The sequence below is a fragment of the Pseudopodoces humilis genome, chromosome 25 (genome assembly GCF_049639895.1).
Source record: "Pseudopodoces humilis isolate 2021_Gansu_Grassland_sample_001 chromosome 25, ASM4963989v1, whole genome shotgun sequence".
Taxonomy (NCBI): domain Eukaryota; kingdom Metazoa; phylum Chordata; class Aves; order Passeriformes; family Paridae; genus Pseudopodoces; species Pseudopodoces humilis.
Genome location: NC_142224.1, coordinates 219,205 through 235,291, shown reverse-complemented (window position 1 = coordinate 235,291; position 16,087 = coordinate 219,205). Strand labels below are relative to the sequence as shown.

Sequence of the window (16,087 nt, the reverse complement as noted above, 5' to 3'; positions counted from 1 at the left end):
TTAGGAAAATTAAATTAAAGGTAGCAGAAATGATAAATGTTTGCTTGGGAAAGATAGTTGGAGCAGAAGTGCTGGAGAGGAGGATAAGGGCGGGGGGGAAGATTGTAAAGATGATGACTACAGGAAGAAAAGAAAAACAAATATCAGTATGGATGACACTTCCCAATTTTAATTTCAAAAACAAAGAGCTCAGTGTTAACGTGTGAAGGTGATGATCTGATTTTCTCTCTTTTCAGATGAAACTACCCACCACATCTGAACCTTCTGGTCCCTCACAGCTTCATGTCCCCGGTAATCTTACCATGACTCAGAGGTATTTCTTCCAGCTTCAGGTGTTGAAGATGAACGAATTCCTCCCCCCAAATTCCTCTTGCTTTATTAGGTGATCTGGGTATGGGTAGCAAGGCCTAGCCGGGCTGGGGAGGTGATATTCCTCCCTCTGCCACCGAGATGTGCCCTTGCTCCATCATTGCTGAATGGCAGCCGGATGGAGGGGGGAAATCCCCAAATCAAACCTTCCAGGATGTGTTTGCCTGGCTCCCAGGGACGATGTTGATGTCACAGTCCTGAGGACTGTCCAGCTCCCCTAAAACACCTCTCTCATATGTGTTGCTCTCCATGTGAGGTGTTTTAGGGGAGTATTTCCTTCCCTTCCCACTTATTATTTTTTTTTAACTGCTCATCAGCTGTGAGTTATTTTTTATCCTGTTAAAATTTCCCACAGAGTTTGGCCACTTTGTGCTTCCTTTTAGGTGCTGTTGTTTTCATCTTTCACCACCTCTCCCTGAACCTCCCTCTCTGTTGCCTGTCACTGTTTTCTGATGTTCTGCCTCCTCTTTCTCTTCCTCTTCTTTCGTCTGGCTATACAAATTTCCTTTTCTGTCCCTTATTGATTCTCTTGCTATGTCCAAGCATGCTACAGTTCTGGCATCCAGCTGGGACTGATGTAGCTGGAATCACATCAAGGTTGAGCCCTCCCTGCTTTTATTTAATTTTTATTTAATTCTATTTGTTCTTACCCAGTTGGAGTCTTGGATCTTTTCACAGGGGGTTAACAGAAACACTTATGGGGGTTGTCTTTGCTTATGTTACCTTTCCTTGCCCAATTCTGCCGCAAAGCAGTTCCCTTTTCCTCCTGGCTGTGCACCAATGCTGTTTACTCTCCACAGCTGCAGATATGCCATACTGGATTTATTCATCTCCTTTTGCCATTTGGCAAACTCCTTCCTCAACCTCTTTGGTGGGAACAGGGCATTTGCAAGAATTAGGTCACATTTTGGGCAGAGTCTGGTGGGTCCCTTGTCATCTCCCCAGGGCACTTTGGACTCCCCATCTTTCTCTATGTGGGGACTGAAGTGGCCCATGGAGAGGAATAAATTTGGGTGATGGTACCGTGGAGCAGCTTCAGGTCTCTGCCCCTTCCACTGTCCCAAGCTACTTCAGCGTCACTGCAAATCTGGGTTGCACACAGTGAATGAACACTCAGGCAACAAGCAGCACTGAGATGGGAGGATGCTGTGAAGGATCATCCTCTGGGTACCAGGAAGACTTAGGGAGGTGCCACCAGAAGGTGGCTCACTTAGAAATGGGAACATCTAAGTACAAAACCTTTTGCCTGCATTACACAGACAGTTTTGTGGGTGCAGGAGGTGGGGAAGGAAAACGAGACATCATCATTTTGGTTGGAAAATGCATCGATATTGCAGCAAGGGACCAGAAAAATATCTGTGTCTGGCTAGAGTGGCAGCTTGCTTTCCCATTTTCCTGCCTCTTAAAATTGCAGGCAGCCCGTCCAGCTCCTCTCTCCAGCCACGTGGCAAATGACTCTTTCATCTGTCCCCTCTGCCAGCACAGGAAAATAAGGGAACTAATTTCCCGGCTCTGACACTGCATCATTTCCCCCATTTCTCTGAGCTGCTTGTTCTGAGCTCTCTCTGAGCATCACCCCCTCGGCACGCTCCAGCCTGCATCCCAAGCTGCATCCATGGAGACTGCAGGTACTGTCTAACCACACAGCATACTGAGATGATTCGCAATCATCTGTTTTCTTTGTCATTCCCAGCTTTGCATGTCGATGTGAAGAGACTGCCAGGGTGTTATTTACTGCCAGATCTCCTGTGGATATGTTTAGGAGCTGCAGCTCTGCGTGAGATAAGCTGGGAGAAAATAGACATCAGGAGGTGGAAAATTAGAGATGGACAGGACACAAAAGAGCTTTTTTGAGGCCTCAAAAATTCCTAGAATAGGAATTCTGATTTTTTTTTTTTTTTTCAGGACTGATTTAATGGAAAGGCAGTAAGATTTAGAAAAGTTGCTGATCAGGACTGGTTTTTTTAAGCTGGATGTGCTGTGCTGACCAGAATTCCTACCTCCAGTGGTAGCCCAGTGTGAGGTGCCCCCGCCGAGGGAGGCAAAGACTTAGTTTTAGATAAGCATTGTTAAAGTGAGAGGCGTGGCTTTAAAGCCCAAGAAAAGTAAATTCCACCCTCTGCCTCAGAGGATGGGCCCTGAGAGCCCGGGAAGAGTTGCCCCACCCCGGAGCCTCGTGGGGTGGCAGCCCAGGGTGTTCTGATTGGGTTTGAGCCCCTGGGGTTTCTCCCTTGCTATGTTCCTATTAGACCCTGACCTTAAACTCCACCCTTGTTCTGTCCCATAAAAGCCACCATCCTGCCTCTGTTCTGGGCTTGCTCTCTGTCTCTGGATTTAAGCTGAGTTTGTTCCTGTGTTGAATAAATGGTTTCCTGAGATTAACCAAGCAGAGGCCTGTCTCGTCGAAGTCCCATGCCAGTCAGCAGAATCCATAACCTCCCTGGACTTGATCCTGCAGCGGCAGGACACAGCAGCCCAGTGCATTTGGATGGTGAGAGACTGAACTGGACACAGGTCTGAAGAATTTGCAGCCTTTACATGTTGTTTCAAGGCTGTCTAAGGAACTGTGAAGGTTTTAAGAGTGGCTGAGCTCTAGGAAGTTATAGATATAAGTTGGAGATGATGTCGGGTTTTGATGTGTCTTATCAAGAAATGATTGTTCAGGCCCACTTGGAAATGAGACAATTCTGCTAGGGTTCTCCATACCTCCAGATCAGGGATGGCCTTTACTACAAGAAATACACCCAGACAGGTTGTTTCCTTAAAGTAAGATCCACCCCCCTACACACCCCGTGATTTTGTTCTGCAAATATTTGAAGGTGCAAATTTCCTGGTAGCCAAGAAACACCGACATTACTCGGCAGAGTTTTGGGTGGGAACAAACTCCAATTCGGAGTCAGGTTTAACTAAAGTTTTGTCTTTAGCTAAACTCAGCTTTTCTTATGTAACAGCAACTTCATCTCTCATTTCTCTGCGGCGTTTTTTGGGGTCTCATTTGCATTTTTGGACATCCCTTGGGGTTTTTTCATGAACTCGTAGAAACTCCCAAGCCTAGTAATTCTTCATTTTTTCCCAGGCCCTACATCTCAACAGTTGTTTTCCTTCCATTTATTCCTCAGCCTCAGTTTTGGGGTTAGTTTTCTGGTGGTAAATCCTTCTGTGTCACTGGAGCGGGGTGAGTGTAAGCCCCTCGATTAATTCTGGTTTATTCCAGGGTTTGTGGGACACAAAATGTCATCCGACTCCTGGGATATTTGTGAAACAATTTAATAAAGAGACAAGAAATACTTGCAGCTTGGCTTTTGTCTCTGGAAAATTTGAATTATCCCACCTGAAAAATATAGAGGGTTTGGGCATCCAACCCCACCACTGATAAAAAAAGAGGATGACTGTGGGATGCTCTCTCCCTTCCAGCAGCACTTACCTCCCTGGGAGGTGAGAAAGGATGGATCAATTGAAAATTATTTATTATTTAAGAACTCATCTGTTTAAACAACACTGTGGGATCAGGAGAGGGAATAGGTTTGATGTCAATAAATAGAAATAGTAATACAATAATAAAAGAAAAAGACAGGGTTGGCAGACAGCTCTTCTAAACCTCAAGTAATTTATAAATCAGGGTGGATATACTTAAAACATTAAAATCTAGCTTTCTTACTACAAATTCCTGGTGGCAGGTATAGCTGGTCTCAGTGCTGTAAGTAGCTGCAGTGGTCCCTAAAAGTGAGTAAAACCCAGGGCTGGAGTACATAAGGCCCTGTCAGAGCTTCTTTACAAATAGCCATAATAACACTTCCCTCCCTCCCAAGAGTGTCATGAGGGTTAATTATTTAACATTCGTAAAGCACTTGCAGGACTGGAGATGAAAGTGGAAAGTATTATTAAGGATAGATTTGGTTTTATAGGAGGCCTGGTCAGAAAATTGCATTTGGAGTTGAAATATGGTTTATGAGTGGGGATCCTAGGAGGCTCATCCATCAGACCTGGAAAGCATGGAAAATGGAAAATGAAGTGCTTTGAAGGAGTTAATCCAGTTAATTATTAACGCAGTGTTTTGGGGATGAGGGGTGCAGGCACCTGGGAGTGGGAGGGTAATGCCCCACACAGCTCCCCTGTATCCCATCCTGCATGAGGTGGGTAATGGGGAACTCTGATGGAAGGAAATTTAATCGTTGTACAAAATCTGAGAAAATTAGGATATGGAGGGGGAAAGCCTTGAGACTTGCTGAAAATTCAGCAAATCATGGTGGATTACTTTTGTGGGAGAAAACTGCAAATTAAAGCACCTGGTGGGTCCAGGAATGAAGGATTTCTGTGTCACCTTTCCCTTCCAGCTGGGGTTTGGGAGGCAGGGAGGAGGCAGGTGAGGCGGGTGCCACGGGCAGGGGAGGAGCACAGATCACCTGGGAGCAGGTGCAGCACCAGGATCACCAGGACAGGTAAGGCTCTGCTGGCAAGGGCTGGCACAGGATGGGGGCTCTGTTAGGAAGGAGCTGGCATGGGGAGGGGGGAGGTCACCCCACACCATGGGATCGGAAGGGACCCCCTGCCTGCCCCTTATGGATCCCTCATTTTGGCATTCAAACTCCATAGGGAGAGAAGGGAGGGATCATGGTGGGTGAACCACTGCTTCCCTTAGGAAAGCAAATTTGGGAGAGATTTAAGGATTTAAGTGTCCTCAGCCCACCGGGATGTCCCCCTGCTCTGAGGTCCCCGTGAAGGGCCTCATAGGGGATTGGCTGCTGTCCCTGCTGGGCTGGGAAGCAATGTGGCAGCCCAGCAAACCCGCAGTTACTTTTTTCAAGGAGGAAGTTGGAAAATAAACATGATATGTGGGGCCCAAAATAGGCAGCGAGGAGAGCGGGGCAGCCTGGGGGCAGCAGGGCCCCAAAAACCCCTCACCACTGTGCAAGGAGCCCTTGCTGGCTCCCTGCTCCATTCCCAGTCAAATTAAATGCAAAACCTCTGCCTCACAGCCAAACCAAAATTGCTGCTGCGTGCACTGAACCAAAAACTCCCTCCCCACCTTCCTCTACCCACAGAAATGCCTAGAAAAGTCACTTCTAGTGCCTAAAACCTCAGAGATCGTATTTGTAGAGTCCCAGAATGGTTTGGATTGGAAGGTTCCTTAAAGTTCATTTTGTGCCACGTCCCTTGCTGTGAGCAGGGCCACCTTTGCTAAAGAGGAAGTTTTTTTTCCTTCTTTCTTCTGTTCTTCCTACCAGCTTATCATCAAAAAGCTACCAACCCCTCACCTTAGCAGTGCAGGGTGTGATGGCTGAGGCTCCAGGCTCTAGTGGAGGGGATGTTGGGGACCATAGCTCTGGGGTACCCAGGGACAAGCTGTGGTACTCAGCAGGCTTAGGGTTATGTGTTTTATGGATATTTTGGGTATATATTGCAATGGAAATGGTTTTAATCCTTTGTCTTGGATAGTTTTCCTTGAGGGATGTTGAAGACACTCAGTGCTTAACCTGTGTCACATTCTGAAGCAATTGGGACAGTTTGAGGACAAGCATTCATCTACTCTTTGGAAAATGCCCAGAGAAGTTGTGGAATCCAGCAAAGTTGTGGCTTTCCCACCCCTGGAAGAGTTCCAGGTCCAGGTTGGCTGGTACTTGGAGCAACCTGGTCTACTGGAAGGTGTCATTGCCCATGGCAGGGGGTGGAATTGTATTATCTTGAAATTCCCTCCAACCCAAACTGTTCTGTGATTCTAGGATTCTTGAATTTTGATTTTTGTGGCATTTTTGATGGTGATAATGTTGGGTTTGAGTTTATTTTGGGTTAGTACCTGTGAGGGGTTACTGGAGTCAGGGCTGCCCCATCACACATCATGGAGCAAGGGAGGCAATTCAGGGCACAGATGGCAGCCATCCCTTTAGAAAGCACCTTAATTTCTTTACCATCATGTAGAGGTAAAGAAAAATGCCTTTCAAGATGGTGAAGTGCATTTCCTCCAACAGATAATTTTTAAAGTCAGACCTCACTGTCTTATTTGTCCACAAATAAACAAATGCAGGTTGCAAGAGAAGGAATGACAAAATGCCTGTTCTGAGACCCTGTAATTAGGCTTTGGTTAATTTATTTTATTTCTCAGCTTTGTTCACTGGGATGTAGCTTCTTGCTGCTTCCCTGTTGGCAGGGCTCAGAGCAAAGATAGGGATGGAGAATCCAAACCAGAGGCTTATAAAACAGGAGACAAATGGAAGCAGAATAAGGAAGAGGAAGCAGAGCTGTATAAGTTCTCCATCACTAGTTTTTATATTTCTCTTCCTCAGTGTCTCTTTCTGGGTGGCTCCGTTGTGTCTATTAAATAGACTTCTAGTCCAGCATCCTGAATTTAAAGCTTTCATTCCTATTTGAACTTCCACGTTGGACTTTACTGTTTCAGAAGGATTCAGCTTGTGTTCTCTGTCTGCAGCCACTCCTACAATACCTGATGGTGCTTCAGATACTTCCTGGCAATTGAGCCTAATAGTTTCCAATGATGAAGATAATTTTTTAACCTAAGTCCAAAGCCCTTAAGGATCCTTTAGAGGCAGAAATGTTGCTTTCTTGCTTTTGCAGCTGCAGCTGAGCTCACCTCAGTATGAGGAAGATGATTGCTCAGTGTCACTGTTAACACTCCCTGGTGCAGACACAAACAGAAGGAAAAGAGAACCTGACGATAATGGGATGGAATGGTTCAGAGTAGGGTTTTAGCCTGGCATTAATGCATTAGGGATCCAGCTCCTGCAGGAGCTAATGGAAGTGCTGCTATGATTATTAGTGTCTCTGCAGACAAATAAGACAACTCTGGTAATGAGTGAGGCAGCACAGGGTACAGGGAGAGTTTATCACTGTCTGATGCCTCTCCTGATACCTTTTGTGTGTCTCCTGCCACCTCTCTGTCCTCAGAGACAGAGATATCTCACCCCTGTGTCTGGACCACTGCCATCCACATCAGGTGCCAGATTTGGACTGTGGGGTTATGTTGTATTCAGGGAGACATACCGAGGATATGCAGAATAGGGAAGGAGCTTACTGAGGATGTTTTTTTGAGTGCAGCACCTCAATAGCTGTCAGTCTGTAGGTCTGGGTTTGATGTGCTCCTGCAGCTGCAGATTCAACCAAAGAGCCCTTCTGGAAGGCTGGAAATAGCTTCATTATTTCAGATAAACATTTCAGTGGCGTTCCTCACCTGTGCCTGAGCTCAGCCTGGGTGGTTTTTTTGCAAGTCAATTTCTCCTCTTTGAGTCAACCTTTCCCTGGGGACCATCCCTGTCACCCACAGATGCTTCGAGAGCCAAGCACAGGTCCTACAGTGAGCAAGCCAGCTCTAGTGTGTCTGAACTGCCTGATTCACATGGGCTGAAGGGCAAAGTTAATTGTAGGGGTGATGGATGTCAGCTCTTCCCACTGGTGAACTTTATACTCTAATTTTCTAACTGGGGAAGATGGAAGTGATGCCCTGACTGAGACACTATCAATGGACTTAAACCACAAAAACCCCTCAGTAAAACCAAATGAGACATTTGGAATAGTAAAATGGCCCTGGTTTTGGCTAAAAAGAGAGTTTATGTCTGCTAGGGTAGAGTGAGAAGGAGGTGAAAGCCTAATTGGCTTCTCAGGCTCCTTACCATCCTCCAGATGCCTCCCCAGGTGGTTGGTGCATTAGCTATAAACCAAGAAAAAAACAGCTCCTCTGGGAGGTGATAAGAGCAGATGAAACAGTAAATCATTAAGCAGACACAGCGTAGGGCACTATAATAAACAGGGGGCAAAGAGCAGGAATGACAAGCCAGCAGGGACATGGGGTGTTGCCAAACGTGGCTGGGTGATGAGGGAAGGGACAAAGTCGTGTTCGGCAGGGATGCCCTGGGATGGTGGCTGTGGCCACCAACAGCAGCACCCACTGGACCTTCAGCTTGTTTTTCTCCCTGCTGATTGTAAGCATGTCTCAGTTCCTTTGGAGCTACAGGGATAAACAAGAGCTGTTTGCCCCAGGGCACAAACATAACTGTAGTTGGTTTTTTCCTCTGTGCTTACCCACTGCATGTTTTTAGAGGAGGAAGAGAAGCAGGAGAAATAGTTTTGCTGGTCACATGTACCAGCTGAGCCATGTGCTTCCTGCTATCAGGCATGAATGGAGACCAGCAACCCCAAGAGTCCCCATCACCCCCTGAGCTCAGCCCAGATCACATAAGCACTGTAAGGTGGCTGTGCATACCCCATTTAGCTGATCTTTTAATTGTGGTTGATCAGTGTATCCTTCAGGTCATCCCAATTTGACTGCATTAATCTCAGGTGGAAAACCATCAGGCCCCACTTTATATCAGCCTTAAATATGTAACTGCAAGAGCTACGTCAGTCATATATTTGACTGTATGTTGCTGTGGTCATGTTATAATTATAGCATTAATACAACATGATATGGCTGTAATCCTTCTTGTTGTGGTACTCTGGGATGGGTTTGGTTCTGCTTCCAGTTATTACCTTGATATTTTATCTTTCTTCCTTGTACCTAATCTAAATTTCCCCTCTTTCAGTTTAAAGCCATTAACCTCATTTCATGTATATGATGAGATTCTCTACTCACCCAGAAAATATAGATTTTTCAGCCCTCTCCATGGCTTGGGAATGCTGCTCCCTTAATCACGGGGAAACAGGTGGATGCTCCCATTCCCCAATTGCCCCTTTCAAAGGACTGCAGAGATGATTGTATTAACCCACTGGAGTGTGCCAGCCCTGCTAGTAAGCAGCATCTTGCTTTGATTTTCTGTTTAATTATCCAATGCACCCTTTGTCAATAATTCTTTCCTTTTAAGTCATGAGACAAGGCAGAATCCTGCAGTGCTAATAGTGACCTGCAAAGCTGCCAGCTCATACCCCATGCACAGCTTTTCTATTCTTGGATTAAATCCCCCCAAAATTCATCTTCATGAACCCACCGGGATATCTCAGAGGTGCTTGGTGACAGGGTTGAAACCAGCCTGGTGGCACTGCAGGGACATCAGCCCCATGTGCTGCCATGTGTGGCTGCATGTATCAGGGTGATGTTTTCATGTGGAGCCAGTGTTTGCTTAGCTGGAGCTGTTGGATTAGCTGTTTGGTTAAACCAGCTCAGATGAGGCAGGTTGGTTGCAGGGATTTAGGAGATTAGTTTTAACCCAGTGGATTTTCCTGCTCGGGGGCAGACTCCTCTGGGAGATGGTATCTGCATCAGCCATGGACTTCAAGGGATGAAACAAGGTGTCCCTGACACAAACCAACCTGAAATCAAATATTAATAAAGCCAAAGAAACAGCTCCCTTAGTCCAAGGCTGACAGCAACAACTCATGTTTAAGCCCACACACAAATTATCACCTGTGCAACAGCAGAATAAGAACTTTTTTTTGGTTTATATTTTCAGCAAGTGGGGACTGAAGCCTGAAATGCTGCTGGGGAAGGCAGTTTCAGGATAATTGGGATGTCTGGGATAGGGAGGTCAGATCCAGCTCCAAACCGTGCAACTCCTGCAATGTGGAGGGACAGCATCCACTCCACAAGGGAGACAGTTTCCACCCAGTGTTAAGTGTGGAATGGCACAGAGAAGTTACTAAACAGAGAAGGAAGTCCTGGGCACCATCAGCACAGCCTTTGTTATCAATTAAAACATTCCTAATTGCCCAGCCTGACATCACCTCACACCAAGGCAGCCCTCAAACGTATGGTTGAAGCCGCATGAAAGAGCTGGTAAGTTCTCAACCTAATTAAGAAAACAGCAAACAGGAGCTGGCTGGGTTTAATTGCTGTAATTCTCCCAGGGAATGGGTCCCCCAGCATCCTGCAATCCATGCGTGTGCACTCTGGCACAGAGGCTCCAGCAGCTTGATGCAAGTCCTGGTTTAGGGATGCTCAGGAGAGGGAAGAAGGGGTGTGAGCAGGTCAGGATGCAGGAAATTACTTGATTTGTTTGCCCAAACCCACAATGTTTTGTTTCCAGCAGCTTTTGGGGTATTTTTGAAGGTAGATTTTTAACAAAATGCTTTGGTTTATAGAATACATGCAGGGTATTTTTCACCTCTTCCATGGCCTGAAATAATGCCAGAGATTTTAAAAAATGTTGGACTTTGCACACCACTTCTGTGGCTGTTCATGGAGCTAAAGAAACACTCTGCTTTTTACTCCTAGACATTCCTGTTTTCCTTGTGTATTATCTCTCCTATCTGGTCCTGAAAAGCCTGCTCTGTCCTGGTCAGCAGCAGATCCTTATGCTCATACTTGCAGAAGAGCAATTAAAGCTGGACCTCCTGCTGAGAGGGATCCTTGGAATTAAAGGTTCAGGTTGGGCTGTGTCAGACATTGAAGCAGATTTGGGGTCTTTGAAACAACTGTCTTTGGCATTTCCAAGTCTTGGGGCAAGGACCTCAGAGAGGTCCCAGGGGTTCCCAGTGCTCCTTCCTATTCCAATGTGCTTGGTCAAGCCTACTCCAGTCCTCCCTGAAAGGCAAATCCTGTTTTTTCCTAGTGTTATGCCAAATAACTTGTGTAAATTGAATAATGACATTATTTTTCTTTGCCTTGTATTCAGAGGTTGACAGGATGGCGAATTTTAAGGGTCATGCACTTCCAGGCAGCTTCTTCCTGCTCTTTGGGCTCTGGTGGTCTGTGAAATACCCACTGCAGTATCTCAGCCAGAAAGTAAATAAGAAATCCCACAGGACTTATTGTTTCCAGCGTGTGGATGCCATTGAAGGGGGAATCAAAATCTTCTTTTCTCTAATAGGTAAGGGTTATATTCACTTGCTATGCCAGTATTCATCTAGCCTGTGGTGATGACTGTACAGAAGCCCTGACTCCAGAGAAACTGGTCTAGATGTGGAAGGATCAGAGAATCTTTGAATTCTCTGCTGGAAAAGACCTCTTAGTTCATTAAGTCCAACCACTGACCACTGCCAGGTCCACCATTAAACCGTAAACTTAAACACCACATCTACATTTTTTGAACACTTCCACGTACTGTGAGTCCAGCACTCTCCTGGGCAGCCTAGATGCATCCTCGATATCCATCTTGACTTGGTCTCTGAAATAGTTTGATGTCGAAAAGCAAGTCTCACACCCCTTCCCAAAGCTGAGCTGCCATTAAACACAGGCCTGGTTTTTCCATCTAGTCTTTTCTCCCTGATACAAACTCACCAGCTCCTGCTTCAGAACCCCCAGCAGCTAGGAGTAGTCTCAAGCATTGCAAATAAACCCCCAGAAACTCCATGCTCTTGGGTGGCCTGCAGGGATGCTGGCGGAGCAGTTCGTCCCCGATGGTCCCCACTTGTACCTGTACAGCGGGGAGAAGCGCGACTGGGTGAAGCTGATGAACTGGCAGCACACCACCATGTACCTCTTCTACGGCCTCTCCGGGGTGGTAGATGTCCTCACCCACATCTCTGAGGTGGTGCCGCGGGGTCTGGATCGCCTTATGTTGGCCGTGGCCGTGTTCGTTGAAGGTTGGTAGAAGGTGGTGCTTAATTCAGGGAGGGATATTGGGGACCAAGTCAGAGAAGGACTAAAATTTACCTGTCCGAGATATGGCTCCAGATGCCTCTGGAGAAAGGACACATCGTAGGGGATATTTTGTTGCAGGCTGGAATAGAATGAGATGGGAAATACACTCATGGATAGGTTCTTGCAGTGGGATTTCTGGGATTTGGGTTTGGGGTTTCTGGGGCTACTGTGGTGCAAAGCAGCAGAATGAGATTCTTCGTTATGATAAATGGCTGGTGGACTCTGCATTCCTCTGCCATCCACAGGCTGTTCTTCCACCCCATGTTCCCCCTGAGAGCCATTAATTGCACTGCAGGCATCATTAGCCTGATCTACTTGCGTGAGCACGTGGCAATTTGAAGTGATTTATTTCAACTTCAGCATATCCTGAATATCATTCTGTCCTCAGGCTGCCTTGCAAGTCACCAGCCAGGATTCCAGACCCCTCTTGGATGATAGAATCATATAAAGACATGCCTTGGAAAGAAGCTTAAAGATCATCTAGTTCTAACACTCTCCCATGGGAAAATAAGGTCTTGTTTATATAGAACCCTCAATGAAGGCACAGCTTCTGTTACATTTCCTTTCCCAATCACAGCAGTTTCTGAGGCAGCAGCAGCAGGAGCAGCTCCAGATGCATAGTTTGGCATGTAAGACCAAAAAAACATTTACAGCTCCCCAAAAAAAAAGGTGAAGTTTAGCAATAAAAAAGAAGGACACAGCAGAAGCCTGGCTAGAAAGAAAGGGTCATTTGAAGAGGTGATGGCACAGATGTGGGAAGGCAACTACCCTGTCCTTGGTCACTGTATTGCTCAGATCCTCCTGCCCCAAGGTTGGGCATCTCATCCTTCCAGGATGCTGGGATGCCAGGAGGCCTAGGGGATGGTGCTATGTGGAGTTCCTTTTTTCCATGATGGCCTGTCTCAATTTGCCATCCAGGCAGGTGATTTACTCAACTCAGTGGCCATGGCTGCTGTTGTTAATGCTGCTCTAAGCAGGACTCGTGTTTTGGCAGGTTGTCTCTTCTATTACCATGTCCTTAACCGCCCCATGTTGGATCAGCACATCCACTCCCTACTGCTCATCACCCTCTTCATCGGGGCTGGCAGCATCCTGCTGGAGGTTTTCCTGCGTGACAACATTGTCCTGGAGATGTTCCGAGCCAGCATCACCATTGTCCAGGGAACCTGGTTCTGGCAGGTCCGTTCTGCCTTCTCAGAGCAATGAAGCAAAGGGAAAAGAGGGGAACAAGTTGTACATCATGTATCAATCACACATCTCCCAAGGATTATTTTGCCAGGCTCACTTCATAAATAGCTCATAACCCAGAATGAAAATTTACTTATCACAGGTCATCTCTGATGGGTACTCCTGATGCAAGAGCTGCTTGTTTTGGCTTATTGCTTCTCCAAGGGGAAGAGCAAAAGCAAGTGAGCAACATTTTGCAGTACCTAAGGAACAAGTACTAATTGCTTATTGTGTCTAATGCTCCCTGCAGCCTTCCCTCTGGTTTAGTGGAAAGATACAAACTCCACCAGCTACAAAACAGCTGAGTTAATATACAGCCAGCTGCTTGCTTTGGTAGGAGTTGGAAAAGCAAAGAAATCAGTTGGAGATAATTCCTCTCAAAACTAAGCTGTCAAAAAACTCACCAAACAAACAAAGAAACAAAACCAAACCAACCAACCAAAAACAAGCAAAAAACTAACCAAAATAACCACCCCAAAACCAAACCACTTTCTCTTTTTCAAGGCTGCGCTAGCTCAAACCAGCCTTTCTTCAGAGATAGAAAACTGGGCTGAGCTTGTAAAATACTAAATCTGGAATATTACAAGGATGGCTTGGAATTTGGAATGCTGAAGGACAATTGTGTCTGAATATTGAGCAGAAAAAATCTGGGCACAGATTGGCTTTGTGTGGCCTGTCATTGCAAGGATGGAGTTCACTCTTTTCAGCAAAAACCTCTATCCTGGTCAGGGCTCAATTCTGAAGAAATTTCTCAATTTCTTCAGTCACCACATGAATAAAGGTAACTCTCTGTGAGAGTGATAAGGCTCTGGCACAGGTTGTTTCCAACTCTAACTGTTCTGGGATTCTAGCATTTTTTTCCCAACATAATTGTTCTACCAACTTCTTGTTCCACCCAGATCGGTGTTGTGCTGTTCCAGCCATGGGGAGGTCCAGTGTGGGATGAGAATGACCACAGCAACATCATGTTTCTCACGATGTGCTTCTTCTGGCACTGGGCAGCTGCTGTGGCCATCCTGGCTGTGAATTACACCCTCACTTACTGGTATGGCTGGGACAGGAACTGGGAAAGGCCTGGTGGGATGTCTGTAGTGAGACAGATGTAACTCAGCCCTTCCTGCAGTACAAAATCACAGCCAAATAAGCAGTCCCAGACTACTGCAGGTTTTAGGGCATGGTATTTGTTGAGTGCACAGAATGTAGAACAGTGTCAGTGAGAGATACAGGCATTAAACAGGGAGAAGTTAAACAACCGAGTCCCTAGTGGTACTCCTGGAAGTCACACTGCTTATGTCCCTGTACACTGAGTACTGAAGTAAAACTTTATTTTGATAGAGACATCAAAGCATTACCAGGACCCCCTGACACTTCATCCCCTGCCTTGCAAGGACTTCAAAGCGGTTGAAGGTCACTGTATTCTTGTAGGTACAAAAACTAAAATATTACCAGCCCCCAGTTTGGCTTTTTCAAGGGGATGGGAAAATTATCCCACTTTAAGGGATGTTCTGAGGGATGCTGTGTGAGCTACAGAACAGATAGTTCAGTCCATACCATCAAATAGACTTTATACAGAACAAAAACCACTGAATCCCCCATCAATAGCATTTTAGGATGTCTAGAATGAGGGTTCTGGTGAGTGGCATTAGGTTGAGGATTTTTCTAATAATGATTTATTGTTCCTGTGCTACAGCTGTCTCCAGAGGTTCCGGAGGGGCACTGGAGAGCCCTACATCAGCCTGGGGGTCCGGCAGCAGAAGTGTGACAGCAGCTCCCAAGCTGCCTTCTTGAATGGCTCTGATGAAGACTGAAGAGGGTGAAAACTCCTGCTCCAAATACATGAACAGTCCTTTTTCTGGAAGAAACCAATATAATGAAATATTTTTGTTTTGGAAGAGTGAGAGGTGCCCCCATGGTGCTGCTGGGAAGAAGGCTGATGGGGTGTCCGCCCTCCATCCCTACCTGAATATCTCTGGCTCAGACTTGGGCACAGCTTGAAGTGATTTCTAGCAACAAAACAAAGCATAGAAATTCAACATGACAAGATGTCTTCATTCTATGGGCTCCTCCATGTATTCTCATAGGGAGGGAGGGCATCCTTTGGCTGGCTGACTTTTCCAAGAGCCTGGAGGCTTTGACCTGCCATGATTGAAGTCAGAGAAATCTCCAGGCTGACGTCATGCACCTCTGGTGCAAGGCAAGGAGGATGAATAAGAGAGTTTTGAATGTGAGATTATGGCAATTTTTGCAACACCAGGGCTAGATTACAAACAATACAAATCTTATTACTGAAGCTTTGAACTAAAAAGGGGTTTTGTTAATCATTTTCATGTTCACTTAAAGGCTAAGAGAGTAAATAAATGTGAAATTAAAATCCTCACTGAGCTGATCGCCTTAAATTTAAGACTGAGAAATTATAGAGTGTATAATAATAGCTTAGAAAAATCCATCCCTCAGGCCTGCAAAGCCTGAAGAACTGCAAGATATACAACTATGCAGCAGGGATTCATGAAATGTCCCAGTTTCCATTGAAAACAAACCCCCTCAGCTTGGAAAGCAAGAGGAAAGAGGCACATGGTTTGTTTTTAGGCTGCCTTTACTAGCTAATTTCTTGCAAAAAGTGACTGGAAATATCATCTCCTAGACAGGAGGAAAATATGCTAGTAATATGGGGATTTAAAAAAAAATTGTATTACACATCTGTATATATAAATAAATAAAATAACCACCAGCACAAGGTAAATTGCAGTTGTTCATGTTGCAAACCCTGGGGCTGGAAGGATGCTCTGCACTGAGATCTTCTCCCTAGTGGGGAATGGACAGCAGAAGATTGTTTGCGCTCATGTTCATGACTGCACAGAAAAGCAGCTCCTGGCAGGTCCAAGGGAAGGCAAAGCTCATCCTTTAACCCTTTTCCCCTTGTGCAAAGAGCCTGTCACAGACTATAGAGACTGCAGCCTAGATTTCATT

At 45.8% G+C, this 16,087-nt stretch overlaps 1 protein-coding gene across 1 annotated transcript; it reads left to right on the top strand.

The window, feature by feature from the left end:
- The first annotated feature begins 4,733 nt into the window (after positions 1 to 4,733).
- Positions 4,734 to 15,501, top strand: LOC102100737 (transmembrane protein 45B-like). The gene is made up of 6 exons (XM_005528426.3): positions 4,734 to 4,808; positions 10,926 to 11,120; positions 11,623 to 11,835; positions 12,888 to 13,072; positions 14,020 to 14,165; positions 14,811 to 15,501. Exons 2-6 carry the CDS (start codon positions 10,937 to 10,939, stop codon positions 14,926 to 14,928), a joined length of 846 nt encoding a protein of 281 aa, XP_005528483.1. The 5' UTR covers positions 4,734 to 4,808; positions 10,926 to 10,936; the 3' UTR covers positions 14,929 to 15,501.
- Positions 15,502 to 16,087: the final 586 nt, after the last annotated feature.

Bases quoted from the DNA above. Each gene is read 5' to 3' on its own strand.
- LOC102100737 (XM_005528426.3), top strand. From the start codon at position 10,937: ATGGCGAATTTTAAGGGTCATGCACTTCCAGGCAGCTTCTTCCTGCTC. The intron at 11,836-12,887 runs GTTGGTAGAAGG...GTGTTTTGGCAG, and splicing joins CGTGGCCGTGTTCGTTGAAG to GTTGTCTCTTCTATTACCAT. The intron at 14,166-14,810 runs GTATGGCTGGGA...CCTGTGCTACAG, and splicing joins AATTACACCCTCACTTACTG to CTGTCTCCAGAGGTTCCGGA.